The 24,769-nt window shown below is 43.5% G+C and overlaps 1 protein-coding gene and 1 long non-coding RNA gene across 4 annotated transcripts in view; one reads left to right on the forward strand and one right to left on the reverse strand.

Moving 5' to 3' along the window:
- EXT1 (exostosin glycosyltransferase 1) overlaps positions 1-11,498 on the forward strand; it is a 259,522-nt gene extending 248,024 nt beyond the window's left edge. For both annotated transcript variants that reach the window (XM_074986740.1, XM_074986742.1), the window contains 2 exons: positions 703-874; positions 6,826-11,498. In XM_074986740.1, coding sequence (XP_074842841.1) covers positions 703-874; positions 6,826-7,011 — 358 coding nt within the window. In that variant the 3' untranslated portion in view covers positions 7,012-11,498. The remainder of the gene's footprint in view (positions 1-702; positions 875-6,825) is intronic.
- LOC142009154 (uncharacterized) lies at positions 4,648-24,769 on the reverse strand. 2 transcript variants are annotated; one of them, XR_012644362.1, is made up of 4 exons: positions 24,639-24,769; positions 6,778-6,975; positions 5,657-5,974; positions 4,648-4,766 (listed from the first exon to the last, which is right to left on the reverse strand). It is a non-coding gene; the product is annotated as an uncharacterized LOC142009154 (long non-coding RNA). The 2 variants fall into 2 exon arrangements; XR_012644361.1 differs by having other exon boundaries at positions 4,678-5,974.

Genomic DNA, 24,769 nt, shown 5'->3' on the forward strand with positions numbered 1-24,769 from the left:
GGAGCAGGTTCAGTGGAGGGCAACAAAAATGATTAAGGGGCTGGAGCACAAGACCTATGAAGATAGGCTGAGGGATTTCGGCTTGTTTAGTTTACAGAAGAGAAGACTTAGGGGTGATTTAATAGCAGCCTTCAATTTCCTGAAGGGGAGTTCTAAAGAGGAGGGTGAGAAACTGTTCTCAGTGGTGACAGATGGCAGAACAAGGAGTACTGGTCTGAAGTTGAAGAGAGAGAAGTGTAGGTTGGATATTAGGAAAAACTACTTCACCAGCAGGTTGGTGAAGTATTGGAATGTGTTGCCTAGAGGTGGTAGATTTTCCATCCCTCGAGGTTTTTAAGTCCCAGCTTGACAAGGTCCTGGCTGAGATGACATAGTGGGGGTTGATCCTGCTTGAAGCACGGGGCTTGACTCAATGACCTCCTGAGGTCCCTTCCAGCCCTATGATTCTACAATTCTATGAATGGGCCAGTGGTGTTTTTAATTCCTGTATCCATAATAGCTTAGTTTATGGTATCATTGAGGTCCTGCTTTTTCCTCCACACTTTCCTGATTTAGAGGATGAGGCAACACAAGTCGCCATGATGTATGTGCCCGTGGTCACAAAGTGAATTAGGGCCTCAACTGGGATTCAAATCCCGAGGCATCCATGTACTCCCAGCAAGACAAAGGCTTACAGTAATGCCCCTGTTCTTGACTTTCTAGATATTATCACTACCTGTACACTCATTACCTGCCTGCCAGCCTGAAGAATATGGTGGACCAACTGGCCAATTGTGAAGACATTTTAATGAATTTTTTGGTATCCGCTGTGACAAAACTGCCTCCAATCAAAGTAACTCAGAAAAAACAGTATAAGGAGACCATGATGGGGCAGGTATGTGTTTGAAGCTTGTTTGATCTTGTTTAGGGGAGAGCCTATTGTGCCTAAACTACTAATTAAAAAACTGGAATTCTCTTAACTGAAAGTCAGCTCTCATGAAATCCTTTTCATGAGTTTTACATCACCATGAGTAATCAACAACATATGGGAATATTTTAAAATGCTTATTAATTAATGTAATATACAGAGTTGTCTCTGTGCTATTTAAAAATTGTATCATGGTCTCAGTGTTATTGGAGCAATGTTCTTAAACTGGGTCACAGCAGGCATCGTTTGTTATTTTTAAATGTTTATTTCAAGTTGCTTTCCTAAGGAGCTAAGAAAGACCCATCCACATGCTACTATATTTGTCTCACTGACAACACAGTATGATCAATAGCTTATGTAGATTCCAGGTGAATTACATGTTTTAGAATTAGTTTTGCCTTTTCCAGCTACTATTTCAGAATCGTGCCCCCCAGAAAAGAATCCCTGTTCTAACGTACAGACTTCACAAGCATCATGTTCTATTCTTTTTGCTTTACATAAATGAGTCATAGGAGTAGAAGACACAGGGCACCCCAATGTATTTGTGCAGGAGGCAGACCGTGGCAAGAGCTGCTAATATGTTGGAGAAAAGGAAGGAGACCAGCATACACCAAAGAGAAATATGAGAGTTGGATGAGGGCATAACTATGACCCCAACTGATATGTAGACTAGTACTAAAAATTCAGTGCTTGGGGGCTTGGTGCCACTGGTTAGTGTGCTTCCTGAAGCACCCAGAAGATGACCTTACATGGTCAAAATGCCTTCATCAGCGGCATTCACCACTCTGCTGCTGCTTGAGTTCCACTAGTCCACAGAGCTGAAGTGTGGCTTTCCATTTCAGATTACACACAGGCTTGGTGAAAATGAAGTTCAACCATCTTCTAAAACAAGTTGTTCCTGTAGCTACAGCGGATTGAAGGGTCCATATTCATTATCCCTTGAAAGACAAAAAATTAACCTAACAGAACCTTAAGATTATGCCACCCATTGGTAGTTGCACGGAAATTCAATGCTAATGACTGAATGCCTTCTATAATCCTCCAGCACACTTTTGCCTAGCCTGCCCTGTTGTGATTATGTATAATCCAGGATCTGGCATTAGCACACATTATAATTTACCATTTGAGTTACTCTGGCCAGTTTTTCAGATTTTGTCACTGTTTTAACATTTCATGAACACATTTTGCCTATGTCTACACTACAGTGATCTGTCAACAGAAGTCACCCTCGGAAGATAACTGCCGACAAAACTTCTGTCGACAGATAGTGGCCACACACTAAAGTGGATCACTCTGTCAATCTGCTCTGTCGACAGAAAGTGGCCAGACCTCCCCTCTGCTGTCTCAGTAGAACAGCCAATCCGAAACACAGCAGACGCGGCTGCCGTGACCCAAAACCCCTCTCTTTGTCGACAGAGGGGCCCTTGGAAGCATCCACACAGCTTTGTTGTTGACATTCTGTTGAGAAAGGCATTATGCCTCATGGGGAAGAGGTAGAATGCTGTTGACAAAAGCACCAAGTTCTGTCAAAGTATGTCAACAGAACGCATTTTTAGTGTGGATGCTCTGCAAGTTTTGTCAACAAAACCAGCGTTTTGTCAACAAAGCTATCTAATGTAGACGTAGCTTTTCAGTTCATGCTGTTTAAAAAAACAATTGTACAGGATGAACCTCCCTGGTCCAGCATGGTCGGTCCCAAATGAGAGAATTTGCTGGACCAGGGGAGGTCCCCTGCCACAGGCCCCCTAGCGCTGGCTTCAGCTTTCGTACTAATTTTGAGAAATGCTATATTACTAGCATGACCAGACGGTATGTAATCATTTCTGTGATCCCAGTTTATTTTCCTCTACTTCCCTATCTAACAGTATGGTGCTGGCTCCATCCACTGTGCTATCTGAGCACATCTGGGCCATGTCTACACTAGCCAAAAACTTTGAAATGGCCATGCAAATGGTCATTTCGAAGTTTACTAATGAAGCACTGAAATACATATTCAGCACCTCATTAGCACGTGGGCAGCCGCGGCACTTCAAAATTGACGCTGCTCGCCGCCGCACGGCTTGTCCAGATGGGGCTCCTTTTTGAAAGGACCCCAGCTGCTTCGAAGTCCCCTTATTCCCATGAGCAGAAAGGAATAAGGGGACTTCAAAGTAGCCGGGGTCCTTTCGAAAAGGAGCCCCGTCTGGACGAGCCACGCAGCGGCGAGCCGCATCAATTTTGAAGTGGCGCAGCTGCCCACATGCTAATGAGGCGCTGAATATGTATTTCAGTGCTTCATTAGTAAACGTTGAAGTGGCCATTTGCATGGCCATTTCGAAGTTTTTGGCTAGTGTAGATGTAGCCCTAGTGTCCATTTATTTCATGGCAACATTCCAAACCATGATCATGCTGACACTTAGGCATCTGAGTGAGATTTTGCATTAAAAAGTTCTCCTGAAGTCAAGAACTCAGTGGAATTATCCATGCAGAAGGATTGCAGGTATCTCAGTGTTTATCTCTTAGGGCATAGTCCTGTGAATTGCTCAGCATTCTCCTCTCAAACTGTCTCCAGCATCAGCTCTCAGAATTAGGCATTGTATGGCCTCCTCCAGTTCTCATGGTCCTCAGAGGGACCTGGCTTGGGCTGCTAGCTTGGGGAGCCCTGGAGCCATTTTGAAGCTCTTACATGAACTCTTTGACTAGTCAGGCTACCCTGTGTGCCCATGGATGATACACGTTAGAATTTAGCTCCAGGGATGCACAATCACCTGTGATGTTTGCAACCTGAGTGGCATGGCTTTTTCTGAAGGAGTAATGTTTTCTTGTTCACTTTCAAAAATATTCTGGAAGTCAAGTTGAAAAAATGATATTATAGAGTAATGCCTTGACATAATTCTGGGGATTTATCCTGAGGTATTTCTGTTCTGAACAAGCATAATGATCATTGCAAACAAAAATACTTCTTCTAGTGGTCACAAACAGCATTCCCTCCAACATTTTCCATCCTCAGACAGGGGGAATTATCTCTTGGCTGGGTAGGATTTTCTTATATGCCACACCAAAATTGAGTTCATGTGTAGATTAGCACCATCACTACAAACATATAAATATAAGTTTTGATGTGTTCATAGGTATGGAAGACGAAAAATACAAAGGATAATTAACAGGGAGCAATGCTTAAGATGTTTGTTTATTATGAAATCAAATAAAGAGACAACTAACACTACCCTTAGAGTGCCTATATTTGATCTTCCTTTCTAACAACTCAAGCAAGTAAACACACCAAAGTGGGGCATAGTGAAAAAAGCTATATAACTAAATCGAACATGGCCATTAAGTAGAAGAAGAAAAAATAGGCACCAGAGCCACAATTTAAACACCTACTACAATAGATCTCTAAATCCTTAGAATCTCCATGAAAGCTGCTCTCAAAAAATCAAGCACCTGCAAAACACTACCATGCTGTGATGCACTTTTTCAGTTCACCAAACCATCCCTACTGCATGCATGTCAGCTGCACACCATGCTCAGCTTTAAGATGCTAAGCAAATCTCTGAGTCATCTATAAATAGTCATGCTCTCATCACAAATATTAATACAGTTTTTCTGATACTGAGAGGAGAGTAAAAGGCATTCACTCAAGCTTATCCAATTTCTAAAGGATGTCAGCTTCATACCTCACGCCCAGAAAACAGCTAAAATAAATAAAGCAACACAGAGAGCAAACAGACAAAAGACAACACTGAAATGCAATGGGAAGCAAAACAAGTGGTTGGTTATGTTTATTTTAAATGAGCTTTTAGGACCCCACCCACTGTGCAAATACAGCAGAGCTCTGTAGAAAAGGCAGTTTTCCTCGTTTCACACTGTGTTTCGGCAACTGAAAAAAATCAAGAGCAGGCTCATTAAGTTTTACACACCCCTTAAGGAAAGGAAGCACCTTAACATGGGGCTTTGGAGTTTGCATCCATGCTTCAAAAAGCTTGCAAATGAGGCCTTCATCCTGCAAAGCTTAACACCAAACCTAATGCTTGCTACTTATGAGTCACTGAAGTCCTCTGAAGAGCCAGAACTACAGTAGGTAACAAATACCTGGCCTTAGTGGTTTTCAATACCTCTCTCCAAACATATTCTAAAACCTAATGGGAAACACTTGTCTGGAATCCAAGTAATATCCACTGAGTTTTGGCATTTGTTTGGGAAGACGTCTCTCTTCTGGTCAGTGCCACTGCAGTCCCTGAGCCTGAGCTGACATGACGAGTTAAAAATACAAGAGGTTGGATTCCATTTAAACAACAAACCACAGTTATTCTCCAGCCAGGACTTGTCTCTCTCTTCCGAGCCCCTACAGCCCAGCTGGAGCTAAACTGGAGTCAGACTCCCTTAGCTGGGAGTTCATCTCCCAGCCCCAACTGCCCAGCAGGGATTGAAACCGAGGCAGATCCTCTACCTGCTGCCCCAGCACAGCTGGAGGAGCAGGGACTTTGTGTCTCCCAGACCCCACTGCCCGGAGGGGTTGCAGGGGAGTCATACTCTGCTGCCTGTTACCCCAGAGCAGAGAGACTTTCAGTATTGCCCCACCCTCCAACCAGCCCTGCTGGAGCCGAATGGAGTCTGATTCTCCTTTGCCTGTCTGGTGTCGCTGTAGCGAGGACTTTCCCTGGCTGTTACAGGCAGCGCTGCTGGGAGTGGGGCACCCCGACCTTAGTCCCCAGCCCTGCCTGATCCTCACCCACCCCCGTATTATGCCCCTCCCCCAGCCCAGCTTACCTGCCTCATCTTCTCCAGAGTCCAGGAGGCACCTAAGTAGTGGAAGCACAGCCATGCACTGCTCGACTAATTAGACACATGACCTTTCATTTCCTCCTGCACATGTGCACAAGTGGGTCTCCTTCAGGGAACTATTGGTCGCAAAGGCCAAGGCACACGCTGCCCATCATGTTGACCAATATTGTCTCACAATTTCCTTGTACTCCCCCATCTGTTGTCTGGCGCCTCACACTTACACTGTAACCTCTTTGGGGCAGGGGCTGTCCGTCTCCTCTGTTTGCACAGCACCTGGTCCATGACTCGGGTTCCCAGGCACCACTGTAATACAAATAATAAACAGTAAAAAAGTTGCTCAGATGTTAGAGGTCAGAATTCGATCCATTTGATTTGGACTGTAGCTGCCAAATATGGATTTCTTACCAAATTTCAGCCTGGTGTTGAGGGTTGGACTGGGGTCCACCGACCCACAGAAAAACCAGTCAGGGGGCCACGTAAAAATGACAAAAAAAAGCCCTCGTTGATGTGCACTTCACTCCCCTCATGCTCCAACCCCACAGGCCGGGATTGGAGAAAGGGGGACCAAGGTTCAGGGCTTCACACAGGCTGGCAGTGTGTGTGACGCCAATGGGTGGGGGCGTTTACGTGGTGCAGCTCCCCGGCAGCATGTGCTGATCCCAGGTACTTTGCTGCCCCCGCCCCCCCCCCCCGCACCCAACACTTGGCAATTAGCCAGTGGGAGCAGTGGTGGGGAGAAGCCTCCAAGCAACTGGAGGGAGAGGGAGTGACAGAATGCACAGTGCTCCCTCCCCTGTCCTGGCAGAGCCGATGGGCCCAATCCAGCTCCAGCTTATCTGGCTCTGGCCCATGAGACTTGGGGTCCCCCACCCATGCACCCATAGTGGTGAACCGAGGCTAGTGCTCCAGCCTCATGGGGGTGGGGGAAGGGGATGCTGCAGCAGGAGGGGCTGATCCCTGAGTCTCATGGGCCAGGCCCAGACAAGCTGTGGGCCATATCCAGCCCATGGGCCATAGGTTCCCCACCCCTGTTTAGAGCCTGGTGCTGAGGTGCTGAGATCACCTCACAGCACAGCCTCAGTAAGACTGCACCTCCTGCCATTTACCCAGCATTGTTGACGTAATAACTTAGCATTTCCTTTCTCTCCATCCAGACTTCCAGGGCTTCCCGCTGGGCTGACCCAGATCATTTTGCCCAGCGGCAGAGCTGCATGAACACTTTTGCCAGCTGGTTTGGCTATATGCCGCTGATCCATTCTCAGATGAGGCTTGACCCTGTCCTCTTTAAAGATCAGGTCTCCATCCTGAGGAAGAAATACCGAGACATTGAACGACTTTGAGGAGCCCTGCTGAGGGGACTGAACTGTTCTCCATACCCAGGGCAGATCCAGTAACACTTGGGGCCAGACTGTACTGAGGACAAAAATACATGCAAGTGGAAAGCAGATTTGGACAGCTCCAAGGAATCTTTGTGCTGGACTGCTTCAAACCACCTCACAGGCTTCTGTCGTTCAAGACTAGGTTGTGTACAGTTTCATTATGGAACATTAAATAATTATTTTTGAAATGATTGCTATGCAGGTTAAAACTTTTTTAATGATCAAAAACCCACAACTATTAAAAACAGAGTTCTTTCTTTAATCAAAATGGTGTTGGGTGTGAATATTTCCAGGTTATCATTCCTTTCTTACTAGCATTCAAAGCTGCCACTCCTTTCTGACAAGCATTTTAATATCATGGTGGGGAAACCAAGTGAGAATCATAAAGTTAAAAGTTCAGTTATCACAGGTTGAAAATGAAGCAGTTTAAAAACAAAAAGCACAAGCAGGGCAGAAATTAAACACTGTTTCCTTTCACTTAATGTCTTTTTTTTTTATTTTTTAATTTTCTCTTCCATTGTTCAAGTCAATGACAGGAAATGTATCAACCATTCTTTTGCACAGAGGGAATGCTGAAGAATGTCCATTTAGGGAAGCATAATTAAGATCCCTCTCTATAGGGATCAAAGACAATGAAACCCTTATTTTTTCAAATGGGGGAATAAAGACTAACACCTAGCAAATACTAGTTATTGTTTGATTTGCACAAATAACACACCAGAAAGGGAGGAATCCAGTGCCTTTCAGTGGATACTCTCATCAGGGTGTAGCAGGAGTTTGGAAGTTCTGTTTGAATTGTATATGTTTCAAGCGGAGGAAAATATAGCAGCTGTTACTACAGTTATGGGTAAGCTACAGCTTGTATGAGTTGCTCTTCTTGTGTGCAAGGGAATATGTACCATGGTGGCACTACTTGTGTCCTAGGTATTAAGGCTCTATCAAAATTCCCATTTTAATCCCCTTGTTTTGAAGGGGATGGGGGGAAAAGATAGTATTTTGATTCCAAAGGAAAAATGAGTGTTTTCTGGACTAGAGCTTGTCTTACAAGGACTTTGCCTGCAATTAGTTGTAATGAAGAGAGTCAAATCAGTCTTGGTATTTTGTAGCTGCAGGAATGAAAACAACTGGATAAGATTCCATCCTGGAGCTGGTATCTAGGAGTAATTCTGTCAGTGGTAGTAGTTACTTCTGATTTAACCCATGGTAACTCCAGGTAGGATCAAGCCCAAAAATACAGCTGGTAGTTCCGGTACTTTTCTGTACTGCTTATAGTAGACAAATGGTTTCCTCATTTCAAACTGAAACATTTCAGTTATTTATGCCATCATGTGCACTAGTTACATACACCTTTAAATTATGGGAATAGAGTAAAAACACTGCTTTAAGCTAGAAAGAAGCGATTGCAATCTATTGCATAAATAAGCACTTTTATAAAATGTTTTAACTGTCCACACATTTCCCTGAAATGTCTCTGGAGTATTCAATAACCACTCAGGAAACATTACGTTAAAATCACAAGAAGAAGATCTGACTTTGGCCCCAGATAAAACACTGATGAGCATTCCCTTACCTTGTTCCTTTGTGTCCAGACAGTAGATACAGGGGATGGAAAGAACATGTCATAGCCAGAAAACAAGTGCAGATGATTTAGGGTCAGGGTTAGGGGGCTCTACTTCTGACCCAGCCATTGGTCCCTCACATGGCTTTGGTCAAATCACTTAATTGCACTGTGCCTCAGTTTACCGTGCTGTAAAATGACATAGTAATGTTTGCCTCATGGAGGGATGATGAAGTTTATTTAGTGATTGTAGCTAAATAGATAAGCTGCTCAGCAGAAATATATAGAAGTGCAAAATACTATTCCTCTTTGTTAGCAAGTGATCTTTTGGGGTATTCCAACCAGTGGCTTGCTTTCCTTATGAACCACAATAACCAAGTAAAACACAATGCATCAGGGGCTGAGTGCTCAAGTTCCCGGCTGTATTAGTTAAGTCTGAGCCAAACCCCATAAAGGACACTGCCAAGGCCTTTTGAACTTTCCTTACTCTAATTTTTGCAGTTGATAATTAGGGAGCAAGAGACCAAACTGTTGGCCTAATTTTCAAAAGAGCTGATCACCCAGCTGCTCACAGTGGTCTCCTTTCTCTTGAAAATGAGGCCTCTTACTTAGGTGCTAAAATAGGGCCTATCTTCAAGGTGTCCTGTTGTGAAATATTGTCCTGCCTCTCACACAGTGGACAGGCAAGCCCAGCACAGCTCTTACTTTCTTTCTTGTTTGTGGGCAAGCACATAGCTGTTTCAGTGGCTCTTTTGGGGAGCTAGTGAATCTGTCTCTAACCAGCAGGAGAAATACCTGGGGCATGGGGAAGGGAATACATTATGCTAACATAATGCTCAGTTCTGCTTTTCTCTTCTGTAGTGTAATTTCTTGGCAGAAATAGGATGGGAACAACCTAAGAAAAGTCAGCGGGTATTACCCATTTTTAAAGGGCAGCAGGTGAACTCGGGCTAAAACTTTGATCGCACCTCTTTAACATTCTTTTTGTTTGTCGTTTCCCTGGGTGACAAAACGAGAATCAGGGGCTAAATCTGACTATCATTCAAGGCTCTTTCTGTTAACAGATCACAAACTAAAGAAATAACTGTGCAAGGCTGAACAACAGAGCAGATTTGGACGGGTATGAGGCACTTTCCTGTGTGATGTGTTACCAGGCATAGCCATCTCACGAGCAAGAATGCATCTCACTGCCAACCTTGCTAATGGCCATAGAGTTCTCTGCCTGTGCATGGAGATTCAGTTCCTAACTGAGTGGTGGATGCAGATCCAGTTTAGAACCTTTACGCATTAGCCACAGTGGAGACTGAAGGATGCTAGGCATGTTTCACAGTCTCACATCTAACTACGATCTCCACAGCTGTGCAGTTTCTGTAGCAGACAAAATCACCCTTTATCATGTCCTAGGAATCTGTTTTGTTTTGTTTTTGTTTTACCTTCCTTAATTCAAATGGTGCTCATACAAAAGTCTCTCTTTGTTGCTTTCCTCTCTTGGTTTTTCTGTTCTACATTTTTTAAGAGCAGGTTATGTTAGCTTTGTGCTACAGGTGCTTGAATGGCTGCTGACTTGCAGGAGTGTTAAGCACGTGGCCTTTACTAGAGGTTACCTATCTTAATTCCATCACACGGATGAATGTGAATAGATCCCTGCCTTTAAAACAAAATAAAAACGACAGCTTAGGGTTTGGGAGAAGCACTCGTTTTTAACTGAATTTATTTAAAAAACAAAATCCTCACCTGGTTTTTGTTTGAATGAGACCCATTGCTGGAGTAGGGTTTCTTAATGAACAAAGCACGACACAAAAATACCAATGTGTAAAAAAACAATGCCATGAACAACAGCAGGCCAGTCCTACAGTGGGATCTTTTGACTTCAATGGTACTCCATGTAGATGGACCCATAATCCTTTGCAGAGTCCTGCAAAAGATATCTGAGCTTTCTGCGGGTGCTGGGCTCTTCCCACTGCAGGATCACAGCCATTGTCTCTTGACCTATGTCTAGACTGCAGGCTTCTGTTGACAGAAGTTTTGTCAACAGCGCGTGCATCCAGACTGCAGGTCTCTCAGAAGAGATCTGCCAGCCAGGAGCATTCTGTTGACATCCATGTACATCTGTCTCAACAGAGGGGTTTTTTCCCAACATTTAGCCCTATGTGGATGGGCCAAATGTCAGAAAAGCCCCTCCTGACATAAATGTTGGCAAAAGATACACAAATTGCCTGCAGTCTAGACACAGTCAAGGATGATGAAACAATCCTCCACCCTTTGTACTTTTCACTCTGGAACAAAGTCAAGCTGGCCTATATACCAATTTATTTTACATGTCATTACATGCTTTTTTATTTTTTTAAATAGACGTATTTAATTTCTTTCTTTCTTCCTGATGCATTAGGATTTTTCTCCCTCGTTGGCATGAATTATCATTTGACAGTGAAATTAGGGATGATCAAATGGGTCTTATGACAGTGTACATAATCTTGTATATTTATTTGGAGAGAAAAGATGTATAGTATATGATTGAAAAGGATGAAAAATCAAACTGGAAATACTTAGATGGGCAATTGTAAATCAAACAAAATCATACCTTATTTTGTGTAAAATGTACATTTGGGGGAAAAATTTCTAATGTGTTATCAATGTTTTCATAGTGCCACCATGTCTTTTTTTTTTTAAAGTATCCCCTCTTCTCCCCATTTGACTATAACATGGTGTAATTAAACTTAAAGAAAGTGTGTAACAGAGAGAGAAATTACAAAGCCATATAACGTGATTTACTTCATTAACCTGTATAACATTATAGGTTTACCATCAAAGATAGGTTGTTTTTTATAGATAGTGTCACCAAAGACTTTTTTCTTCAGATTTATTAAAAATTTTGTTAATAAATTATGTACTTTTCTGTCATAGTGTGCTTATTCTTTTTAACAAAGAGCCACAACTTTGTTTGTGCTTCTGACCATGCAAATTGGAAGGGTGTGATTGTTATCTCAAAGTTCAGATTACTTACTGTTTTTCGCTATACCTCTTTTTCTCCTCAACTTGTACAGAGTAATTTGTGGGTGTGTCTTATACGTGTATCTTATAAAATATTTACTGTAGCATATATACATAGTGGGAGCTATTAAAAATGCAACATTTACTTGCAGTTACAATTTAGTGTTACCTAAGAAAAATGCAGCATTTCCACATATTTGACAGATCTAATATTCCAGTCATCACCGGCACCCATCACCACAGTATTAGCACGTAATATTACAGTGGTACCACAGATGTGTCATGATAATTGATTCATGCTGACCTTTTAACGGTTATCACTATATATATGTGTGTAACTACTGTACGCACCATTGTCCTGTACTGATATTGGTCTCAAAGGCCTAAAGATTGAAAGGTGTTTATAAGCCCTTTGCTGTCCAGAATTAAACAGCTATAGATTTGGGGTTATGTTTCTACAGAGACCCTGAGTCTACCTGGCAAACACCCAGAAGCATTCATTCATTAATATGGAAAGTTTTTCGATTAAACATGAGAAAAAACAAGAAAGTGAAACACACAGTCATTTTGCAACTTTGCTTGAGGGATTATGCCAAACACACTTAACCATAGCGTTTACAGTCCTTTTCTCTTTGGAAACAAAATATCAGTCTCTTATTTGCAGAACTTTTTTGGTAATGGAAAGGGTTAATTTTACCCTCAGGGGAAAGAGCAGTCAGTTACTCTGTCTGTAGCGGATGAACACGGTAAGAGAGACAGAATAGGAAAGATGGTGAAATATGGTTTCTGTTGACATTTTTGGATGACTGGACTGCTGGTCAGTTAAGAGTAGAAGTTTGGCTGGGAAGCTGACCACAACACCTGCTGCTTGAACCCCGGCCAATGCTCTTTTCAGGGAGATCATTTTTTAGATCCTTTGCACTTAAGACAGATTTGGATGAATGCAATATCGTTGATTTTAGGATTCAATGAAATGCTGAGAGAATGGTAGGAAAGAGGGAGGCTAGAAAGCAGCACAACAAGGGGAATAGACAGCAATGCAAGTTCCTACTTGTCTCTGCAATGTGGAAAATTAGGTCTCTCCAATAATGGGCAGAGAACTGCATGGCACGATTATGTGATGACTTTCAGCACTCCCAGGTGACAATGAATTTCCTTAAAGAAGAGCAAGTCAACCAGCCTTCCTTTCTGGAAGAACTTCCTTTCCCTGGTCAGCTCCTTCTGCGTTAGGTCAAGGAAGCTGAGGTGAGCCAAGGTGAGTTGCAGTGTTGGCAGCGGGGGAGAGGGGAGATTATTCCTTTTATTTAACATTTCTTTTTAACAACCCAAAAAAAGAGTCAAAGTGGGTGGTATGTTTTATCCTCATTATTTTGTCCACTAACAAAATCAATGTCTGTAAGAGTCAAACACCATAGGTAACTTTGTTCCCACATTTTCTTGTTTACTAAGTAAAATTTTACTATAGTCATTGACTTACGGTTAGTAGGCCGTTTTTGTTTGGACTAAGTTTTTTTTTGTTTGGTTTCACTGCACCTGTTCATAATATTCATTGATTGAAAACAACTTCACTTCTTTTCTATGGTTACTTCTCAAGCAGATAACAAAGTTGTAGATTATGATGACATGCTATGAACTTTCACATACTTTTCACCATTGTTTAAAGTAAATTTTTAGGTTCAATAGTCACAACAACAGAGGAAAAATTGTTATCACATGTGGTCCAGCTGTCAAGAAAAAGTAATAATCTTGTCTATCTCAGAGAATGACTGCAGAAACCAGATGTGACTGGCTGCCTCATTAGTTATATCACAATATGAACATTAAGATACTTAGCTGATATATCACAATATAACATCTCGTGTCTGAATTTGCATTTGCAAACGTTAACAGAAAAGGGAATTTAATGTCTGTTCACATGCAGAATAAAAAAACAAGGGTACAGATACTCAGATGCAGTAAGTTGATGTGATTTCATGGAGTCAAGGGATCTATGTTGACTTACATGAGCTGAGATAAGCCAGGGTATGGAAGGGGAATTTAGCAGTATAACAACTGCCTAAAGGGCATACTTTTTACAGCAGGGCTTTTCTGAAAGTTCTCTGTTAAATTCTTTGTACAGTAACGTGAATTGACACATACATATAAAGATGGGTCTGCATTGATCTGCATTCTGTTTTATGTTCCTCTACTAAACCATCTGCAAAATGCTTTTTAGGGGAAAAAAATATCTTCCATTGAAAACCAAATACATTGCTTCTCCTTCTGTGGAAACTGTTGGCAAACCATACTCATAATGCGATCAGATGGAACCAGATTGTTCTTATAAGATTTCAAACAATGTTTAAAACTGCTTTTGGGGTGGCTGTTAAGAATGTTGCAAGATGGGTTTTATTACAAATTTTCTTCCTTTTTTTATTTTATATTGGATTGGCAAGTGTATCAGTATTAACATTTCTTCCAAACTGTGTGTTTGAGGTAGTCTCCTAGTACTGCTTAGCTCATTCTGCATGTCACTGGGGATTTTTTCACATTAATAATGAGTTGCTTGATACACTTTATTTTTTTTCTTCCTCTTTTCATCTCTAACACTCCCTACACACCACACCACCTTTTGGTAACTAACAGCTGTTCTGCTGACTTTTATAGATGTGGAGAATAGAACATTTTGTTTTTAAAAAGAATTTTAATAAAGCCATATTTTATGCTTCACCATATTATATTTGAAGAACGCAATGCTAGCATCAACTATAGAGGTCAAAAAATAATAATCTTGTTACATTGCACTGAAAAGACAGCCTGGGCCAGCATCTACACCAGCATTTTTCTATTTTTGTTTTGGCATAGCACCACAGCAGAGACTATGCTAAGAATCATAGTGTAGATACATCTTTGTTTTAATAATTTTCTCATTGGAATTTTTTAATATTGGTTCAAGTCATTTTATGTATCATTGTATTAAGCCTTTTATATAGAAATGTAGTTATATTTCGTAGAACAGTTCCTAGAAGTAGCTAAGATAAAGAAAAACCTTTCTGTACCCTTTATTTTTGGATTGCTTAATTGATTGCCCTGTTGAGTGAATGGAAAGGCATGGGAGACAAGCACCTCCAGGTACTTGCAAGGTTTGGAGAAGGTAGATCCAAGACCAATGAGAAGAGCAATGGAAACTGTGAAGTGGGCCCTGTGAAAGAAGATTGGACATATGAACTCTTTGGAAGTCACCCTGCCTTCATAAGCACCACCCAGAAGAAGGTGCTAAATGCATATTCATAAGATTGCTCTTCCAGATTATGCGTATGTATGAGATGGCTAACTGGTGTCAAGATCAAAACAAAAAGCAGTCAAGTAGCACTTTAAAGACTAGCAAAATGGTTTATTAGGTGAGCTTTCATTTTGCTAGTCTTTAAAGTGCTACTTGACTGCTTTTTGTTTTGATAGTGTATAGACTAGCACGGCTTCCTCTCTGTTACTATTCATTGGTGTCAAGATGTATGAGAGAGAGGACGCTATAAATGGAAGGCATCTTGCACAGGGACCCTGGGTGTTGTTTTGTCAGCACTGGAGCATGGATCTGGATCTGCAGAAGCCTGGCTCCACCACTCCCTTATCTAACTCACCTGGCCAGTGCAGTTAGGGAGAGCAACTACTGGTAACAGCAACAAGACAGGAGTGTGTGTGTGTGTGTGTGTGTGTGTAATATATCATATGCATATGATAGGTGTTGATATATGTATATCCAGTAAATGGGGTGTTTTGCCTTCTCTCCTGAAAAGATCCCGTGCAGTAATTTTCAGTACAACAATAGAATCACATGATTGGAAGAGATATCGAGATCATCAAGTCCAAACACCTGCTCAAAGTAGGACCACTCCCAACTAACTCATCCCAGCCAGGGCTTTGTCAAGCTGGGGCTTAAAATCCTCTGGGAAAGGAGATTTCATCACCTCTCTAGATAACCTACACAGAGCTTCACCACCCTCCTAGTGAAATAGTTTTTCCTAATATCCAACCTAGATCTCCCTCACCGCAACTTGGAGACCTTTGCTCCAGATTCTGTCGTCTGTGACCACTGAAAACAGACCCTATCCACCCTCTTTTTAACACCCTTTCAGGTAGTTGAAGGCTGCTATCAAATCTCCCCTCACTTTTCTGTAGACTAAATACAGATAAATCCCTCTGCCTCTCCTCATAAGTCACGTTCTCCGGAGTCCTAATAATTTTTGTTGCCTTCTGCTGGACTCATCAATGCATCCACATCCTTTTTGTAATAGGAAATCCAGAACTGGACACTATTCCAGGTGTGGCCTCACCAGTGTTGAATAAAGGGGAATAATCACTTCCCTAGATCTGCGGACAACGCTCCTATTAATGCAGCCAAATATGCTGTTAGCCTTCTTGGCTACAAGGGCACATTGTTGACTCATGCCCAGCTTTTCATCTACTGTAATGGCCAGATTTGTTTCTGTAGAATAGCTGCTTAGCCATTCGGTTCCCAGTCCTTAGCAGTGTTTGGGATTCTTACATCCTAAGTGCAGGGTTCTGCACTTGTCCTATTAAACCTCTTCAGTCTGTGATTAAAGTTTTCCTTGTTGGGGTCCAGGTCTCCTGTGTAGGGTTTCATCAGGCAGAGGAGCAGAGGGTAAGCAGACTCACCCAATATAACCATGGGCATCTCCACATTGCCTATCTTGATTTTCTGATTGGGGATAAAGGTCCCATCCTGGAGCTTTCTGTACAGTCCCAAATTTCAGAATATGCATGTGTCATGAATCCTCCCTGCCCAGTCAATGTTGATGTCAATAAAAAGACCTCTGATCTACCAACCCCTTCGTGACCATAAAGAAGTACCCCTTTTGATTAATATACTCCAAGGCCAGGTGGGCTGGGGCCATGATGGGGATGTGCATGCCATCTACTGCCCCACCACAGTTAGGAAACTCCTGGCCAGCAAAGCCATTCACTATGGCCTGTATATCTCCCAGGGTCACAGTCTTCAGAAGGCAATGCCGACAGATTGCATGGGCTACCTCCATCACTACGGACCCCACTTAGATCTGCCCACCCCAAACTAATTTGCCACTGACCGGTAACTGTTGGGGGTTACAAACTTCCACAGTGCAATTGCTACTTGCTTCTGTACCATTAAAGCCTGCCTCATTTTGGTGTTGCTGCACTTCAGGAAAGGCGCCAGCACATCACAAAGTTCCATAAAGGTGGACTTGCGCATGCGAAAGTTCTGCATCCACTGCTGGTCATCCCAGGACTCCAAAAGATGTGTTCCCACCAGCATGTGCTGGTCTCTCAAGTCCAAAAACATTGCTGCACTGTTAGCAATGCAGTCATGACAGCCACCAGCTCTTAGTTCTTGGACCACAGTTGTACAATTTCTGTTCCAAACCACCATTCTTTTCATCATTGTCATCAGCAGCAGCACCAGTAGGATAGCCAAGTGTCATTGAGCCTTGGAACTGAAGGACAAATTAGCTGCGTCTACACGTGCACGCTACTTCGAAGTAGCGGCACCAACTTCGAAATAGCACCCGTCGCGTCTACACGCGTCGGGCGCTATTTCGACGTTAACTTCGATGTTAGGTGGCGAGACGTCGAAGTCGCTAACCTCATGAGGAGATAGGAATAGCGCCCTACTTCGACGTTCAACGTCGAAGTAGGGACCGTGTAGACGATCCGCGTCCCGCAACGTCGAAATTGCTGGGTCCTCCATGGCGGCCATCAGCTGGGGGGTTGAGAGATGCTCTCTCTGCAGCCCCTGCGGGGCTCTATGGTCACCGTGGGCAGCAGTCTTTAGCCCAGGGCTTCTGGCTGCTTCTGCGGCAGCTGGGGATCTATGCTGCAGGCACAGGGTCTGCAACCAGTTGTCAGCTCTGTGTATCTTGTGTTGGTTAGTGCAACTGTGTCTGGGAGGGGCCCTTTAAGGGAGCGGCTTGCTGTTGAGTCCGCCCTGTGACCCTGTCTGCAGCTGTGCCTGGCATCCCTATTTCGATGTGTGCTACTTTGACGTGTAGACGTTCCCTCGCTGCGCCTATTTCGATGTTGGGCTGAGCAACGTCGAAGTTGAACATCGACGTTGCTGGCCCTGGAGGACGTGTAGACGTTATTCATCGAAATAGACTATTTCGATGTCGCAACATCGAAATAAGCTATTTCGATGTTGGCTGCAGGTGTAGACGTAGCCATTGTGTGACAGCCACTGTGGTTGCTGAAACAATCTGTGCTATGAGTTGGAGCATTTGTGGATCCATGCTTGCACTGGAATGCTGCCGCAGGAAATGGCACGATCTCCAGTTCTTTTTTTGCATAGTTAGTGATGCAGTGAATTTTGGGACTGGGCTTGGAATTCTGGGATTCCAACATGAAACGCTCACAACCAACCTGGGTAAGGTACAGTGGGATAGGTACCCACAATGCAGCTCTCACGCTGTTGAACTTGCAAGGGGCAATGGGGTTGCAGAGATTCGACAGGGAAAAAAGGGGGGTTGAATTTCAAGAAGCTTTGTGGACACTTTATTTGAATTCATACTATCCAGGATAAATATTTGAATTTATTATATATCAAATTTATCTCGTAGTGTAGACGCAGTCTAAGATGACTACTTGATTGCCTTGATTTCTTAGTTCTACTCAGGCTTCCTCCTCTGTTGTGCTTTTCTCCTTGTGTTTCATCCCAGCAGACCAGCTACTGGCATGTTGTTATTTTGTTGTATTATCATAGACCTAACAGTCCTCATCTTGGACCAGGTTCCTGTTATGGAAGGTTCTGTACAAGCACTGCCCCTACCCCAGAGGGTCAGATTTTCAAAACAGCTCAGCTTCCATTTAAGCATTTCCACCTGTCTTTTGAAACATGACTTGCAATTCTGGGATTCTTCATAATTTGGGTGCCCTATCTGAGTTCTCCTAAAAAGGCCTGATATTCAGGATAAGCATGTGCAGCTGTCCTCAGGTGATCATTTGGCATCCAAAACCAGGCACCTAAAATCACTAGCACTTTGGAAAAGGTGAGTCTTGCATGAGTGCTCAGTTTCCAGGAGCAGCCATTGTTCTCCATTCAGCTTCTGGGTGCTGAGCCACTTTGAAGCTGGCTTTCCAAATCAAAAGGAGTGTTAGAATTCAGCTCTGGTTTAGATCACAGTGATGGTAGGGCAAGGAGGACCTGGTTCTCCATTCACTTAGATTAGTGTAACTCCATAGAGGCTGCGTTGGAAAGAGGAGAATGAGGATTTGAGAGCTGCAAGCGAAGGTCTCTTCCCGTTCTGTAGTGGTTTGATCCTGCCAGATACTGAGCCACACTTAAGAGGTGCTGAATAGCTTCACCTCCCACTGAATGACCTCAGCCAGAGTTTGAGATTCACCGCACCTAATCCTGTGACTTCAAGCAGAATCAGATAGTTAAACCACTTTGTACATGCAGATCAGACTCTGTTCACTTTTAATGTGTGCTATGGACAAGGAGCCCTTGACCGTTTGCTCTGCAGGGTTATTTCTTTTATAACCAGAGAATATTTAGAAACTGCAGAAACAAAGCATCTGCTTTCCTTAAAAGTTATTAACTGTAATGTGTGCCAGTCCACTGCTTCTCCCTCCTGCATAGTGAACCAGAATATATCACAAAATGGTCAAAAACCTCTGACTTGCCCAGGATACAAGCAATACCTGAGATTGGAGCATGTAATAATGGAATAATATTAAGTCTACATAATAACTAAATACAATCCTGGGAAAGTAATGAAATGCTTTTAGTTCATTCCATAGCCTGCTAATACCTTAGAGAACTGCATAAACACTCATCATCCTCATTACCAACAACCGTGGGCTCAGCACCTGTTGGTATCTGATGTCTCTCTCACTATTCCTTTCCATCTTTCCCTGTCCAGTGCAGAGTGGCTTAGTTTCTGTAGACTAGCTCCACACCAATCTACTATATCATCTACCCATTCTCTGTGGGGTGTGCCTCTCCTGTTCGAACCGTCCATTATGCCGAATACTAGGGTCTTGATTTTCTGTTCATTATTCATTCTGCAAATATGCCTAAATGGTGGTAGCTTCCACTTTATAACCTTCTGCAGCAGGTTCTCTTTTGGCTGTATCTTCCTATAAATTCCTCATTGTTCATAAACACTCGCTTGTCCCTTTGTCCCCATGGGGCTAGATTCAGATTTCACCAACAGCTGAGTAAATCCAAGTCATTAGAGGTGTGAAGTCAATAGCAAAGCTCCCATTTACTTCAGTGGAATAAGATCAACCCCTAGGTCGATGGGTTTAGTTTAGCTGTTGGTTGCCAGGGTACCCAAGGCAGTGATGAAAGTTTTGGGCCTGATAATGGGGGCGGTAAAGGCAACAGTTGCTCTGAGGCTCAGTGATGCTGCTGCCAGAGCCCTGGCCCTTCCATCCAAGTCTTCACCCCTTCCGGGAGTGTGGAGCTGGGCCTCACCTTGCTCCTTGCTGGGGATCAGGGCAATTCTGGCTGACCCCCCATGGAGAGTTTGCTTGGAGCTGGGAGGTGGGGGGTGGGGCAGGGGCAGAATGCAGTGATCATGTACTCAGCCTCTGGCCTTCAGTTTTCCAGATGACAAGGTGGAGGAAGTCCAGTTCAATACATTCCCCAATTTCACTGACAGACCACTGTCAGAAATGGGCAGCTTTCTTAAGGAGAAACCCAAACCTCCCTGTCAAGGAAATGAATGAAGCCAATTATTGTTTGTATGTGAAGTCTCGGGTTTTTTCCTTATCGCTGGTGAGGCTGCCTAAAGAAAGCCTCTAATTGCTTGTAAAAATAACTGCCCCCTGTGGCACTGAACCTCTCATTAGTTAGAATGTTAAGGATTTTGTGAGCGTCTTTTGGGGAGTTTCCAGGCCCACAACCTGAACTGTGTGACACATGCCTGTGCTGTCAGGCCTTCTAACTTCTAGCTCAGAGGGGCAGAAGACATGCAAGAAAGTTATTACACTGTCCAGCTGAGACTGCCTCTTGGTTTGCCATAAGTCTCTTTCCCCCACACTCTGTCTATCTTGGCTACTTAGAATGTAAGCTTTTCAGGGCAGGGACTTCTTATTCTGTATTTATGCAGCACCAAGTACAATGGGTGGCCATGCTATGGTTCCTAGGTGCTAAGGTAATACAAATATAAACCTGAAAGGGTGCAAGGTAAGAGAAGAAATATTTACTAGTTAATGCACCAAGACAGGAGGTGAGATGAGAACAATATGACCTATCAAGCCACTTCTTTATTTTCCTTCCTTAGAAACTTACGTTATAGTAGTGGTGTTTAGACTGGGGAAAAAAGAATTGACTACAAAAAGCATAGTATGAGAAGGTGGACTTCTGATCTGTTTTTTGAAAACAAAAAGCAATTTCTGAAGTGGGACGGTGAAGCTGGCACTGCTGGATGGCAAAAGATCACATTTGCCATGTGCCATGAGCAAGGGGCTGGTAGTCCAGACTCAAGCACTATGTCATGTGCAGACAGAAGGAATGAGCCTCCTCTGTAACCTCAGCTAACAAGCAGCTGGATTTCAGCTTAAACAGTAAAGGCTCCTGCACAAAACTCCAGAGGTCCCAGGTTCAGTTCTGCTTTTGGCAGTTACACTTTCACCAAGAGCCAGATAGGTATTAAGTACGTTACCTGTAGCTCAAGAAGTAATGTGCGTGTTCTGTGTTTGTGCTGGCACTTTCTGATCCTCAGATGAAGGGATATGCACAAATGTAGTTATTATTCATGGCAGGAGAACCTCCCTAATACATGGTGGTAATTAGGAAGCTGATTATGAATTACATGCAAGTTTAAAAACAAATCGGTAACTGAGGGACAGTTAAAATGAGTAATGATTTATGTTGCATCTCACCAACAGCCATGTCTGAAGCATTTGCAAAGTTGGATCCAACTCATTCTCCCCACTTAGCAGCTGGGTAAAGTCGGGGATGGAGTTTCAGGGCTCAGAGCTGAACACCTTGTTCAATGGGTTAAACACTTGGGTTGTTAAGGGTGCTCTCTGCCTTGCAAACTCGTCCACAATGACAAAGCTGGTTAGTGGCAGAACCAAAAGAAGAGCCAAGTTGTCCTTCCAACCAGCTTTCGCCATTAAACCCTTCTGCCTGTCTTACCACAGAATCACAGAGATGGAAGGGACCTCAGGAGGTCATCTAGTCCAGCCCCTTGCTTCAAGCAGGATCAACCCCAACTAAGTCATCCCACCCAGGACCTTGTCAAGCTGGGACTTAAAAACCTCAAGAGATGGAGAATCCACCACCCCTCTAGGCAATGCATTCCAATGCTTCACCACCCTTCTGGTGAAGCAGTTTTTCCTAATATCTAACCTACACCTCTTCCTCTTCAATTTCTGACCATTACTCCTTGTTCTGCCATTTGACACCACTGAGAATAGTTTCTCACCCTCCTCTTTAGAGCTCCCCTTCTGGAAGTTGAAGGCTGCTATTAAATCACTCCTAAGTCTTCTCTTCTGTAAGCTAAACAAGCCCATATCCCTCAGCCTATCCTCATAGGTCTTGTGCTCCAGCCCCTTAATAATTTTTGTTGCCCTCCGCTGAACCTGCTTCAGCAAATCCACATCCTTTTTATACTGGGGGGCCCAAAACTCGACACAATATTCAAGATGTGGCCTCACCAGTGCTGAATAGAGGGGAATAAGTACTTCCCTAGATCTGCTCAAAATACTCCTCCTAATGCACCCCAGTATGCCGTTAGCCTTCTTGGCTACAAGGGCACACTGTTTACACATATCCAGCCTTTCATCCACCATAACCCCTAGGTCCCTTTCCATTGTACTGCTCCTGAGCCAGTCGGTCCCCAGCCTATAACAATGCTTGGGATTCTTCCACCCCAGGTGCAGGACTCTACACTTTTCCTTGTTGAATCGCATCAGATTTCTTTTGGCCCAGTCTTCCAATTTATCCAGGTCACTCTGGATTCTCTCTCTACCCTCCAACATATCTACCTCTCCTCCTAGTTTTGTGTCATCCACAAACTTGCTGAGGGTGCAGTCCAGTCCCTCATCCAGGTCATTAATAAAGAGGTTAAATTACACCGGCCCCAGAACCAAGCCTTGCGGCACTCTGCTTGAAACTGACTGCCATCCAGATATTGAGCCATTGACCACTAACCATTGGGCCCGACCATAAAGCTGGCTTTCTATCCATCTTATAGTCCATGGATCCAATCCATATTTCCTTAACTTATGGACAAGAATGTTGTGGGAGACCGTATCAAAAGCTTTGCTGAAGTCAAGGTATATCATGTCCACTGACTTCCCCATGTCCACAGAGCTTGTTACCTCATCATAGAAGCTAATCAGATTGGTCAGGCAGGACTTACCCCTGGTGAATCCATGTTGGCTACTTTTGATCACTTTCCCCTCTTCCAAGTGCTCCAAAATGGATTCCTCAAGGATTCCCTCCATTATTTTCCCAGGGACTGAGGTAGGGCTGACTGGCCTATAGTTCCCTGGATTGTCCTTCTTTCCTTTTTTAAAGATGGGCACTATGTTTGCCTTTTTGCAGTCATCCGGTATCTCCCCCAATCTCAAAGAGTCTTCAAAGATAATGGCCAAAAGTTTAGCAATGACCTCTGCCAATTCCCTCAGTACCCTCAGGTGCATTAAACTGAGACCCATGGATTAGTGTACGTTTAGTTTTTCTAGATAACTCAGAACTTGTTCCTTCCCCACAGATGGCTGCCCTCCACCTTCCCATACTACATTGTCTAGGACCATCATGTGGAAGTTGACTTTGTCTGTAAAGACTGAGGCAAAAAAAAGCATTGAGTACTTCAGCTTTTCCTACATCGTCTGTCACTAGGTTACCTCCCTCATTCAGTAATGGCCCCACACCTTCTCTGATAACCTGTTTATTGTTAACATGCCTGTAGAAACCTTTCTTGTTATTCTTCACATCCCTTGCCAGCTGCAGTTCCAATTGTGCTTTCGCTTTCCTGATTACTGCCCGGCATTCTCCAGCCGTATGTTTATACTCCTCCTTAGCCAACTGTCCACATTTCCATTTCTTGTATGCATCCTTTCTGAGTTTAAGATGACTAAGGATTTCCCCTTTAAGCCAAGCTCATTGCCTACCATGTTTGCATTTCTTACTATGCAGCAGGATGGTTTGTTCCTGCGCTTTCAGTAAGACTTCTTTAAAATACTGCCAGCTCTCTTGAACTCTTTTTCCCTTCATCTTTGTTTCCCAAGGGATCCTGCTCATCCATTCTCTCAGGGAGTCGAAGTCTGCTCTTCTGAAATCAAGGGTCCGTATGTCACTGCTCACCTTTCTTCTTTTCGTTTGGATCCTGAAATCTATGATTTCCTGGTCACTGCAGCCCAGGTTTCCTCCCACTTCTATTTCTCCTACTAGTTCTTCCCTGTTTGTGAGCTGCAGGTCAAGTTTCTCATGGCCCCTCTTCGGTTCCTTCAGCACTTGTACCAAGAAGTTATCCCCAACATTCTCCAAAAACTTCCTGGATTGTCTGTGTGCTGACATATTGGTCTCCCAACAAATGTCCGGGTGATTAAAGTCTCCCATGAGAACCAGGGCCTGTGATTTGGAAGCTTCACTTAGCTGCCTGAAGAAAGCTTCATCTGTCTCATCTCCCTGATCTGGCAGCCTATAACAGACACCAACTACAACATCACCTCTGTTACTTCCATCTCTAAACTTAATTCAAAGACACTCAACTGGATTTTCTCCCTCCTCATACTGGAGCTCTGAGCAACCATACTGCTCCCTCCCACAGAGCGCAACTCCTCCTCCTTTTCTCCCCTGTCTGTCCTTCCTAAACAGTTTATACCCTTCCATGACCATGCTCCAGTTATGCGAATCGTCCCACCAAGTCTCCATTATTCCAACCACCTCATACTTCTTTGGCTGTGCCAGGGCCTCTAATTCTTCCTGTTTGTTCCCCAGGCTTCTAGCATTAGTGTGCAAGCATCTTAGAGAACGGGCCGACTGGCCCACTTTCTCCTCTTCACCCAGAAAACCTACTTGATTGTTCCTTCCTCCTTCCCCACTTACCTCAGGGCTTGTGTCACCTTCCCCTGATGAACCTAGTTTAAAGCCCTCCTCACGAGGTTTTCAAGCCTGCCCGCAAAGATGTTGTTTCCTTTCTTTATGAGGTGGATCCCATCTCTTCCCAGCAATCCCTG

Source organism: Carettochelys insculpta, chromosome 2 (assembly GCF_033958435.1).
Source record: "Carettochelys insculpta isolate YL-2023 chromosome 2, ASM3395843v1, whole genome shotgun sequence".
Taxonomy (NCBI): Eukaryota; Metazoa; Chordata; order Testudines; family Carettochelyidae; genus Carettochelys; species Carettochelys insculpta.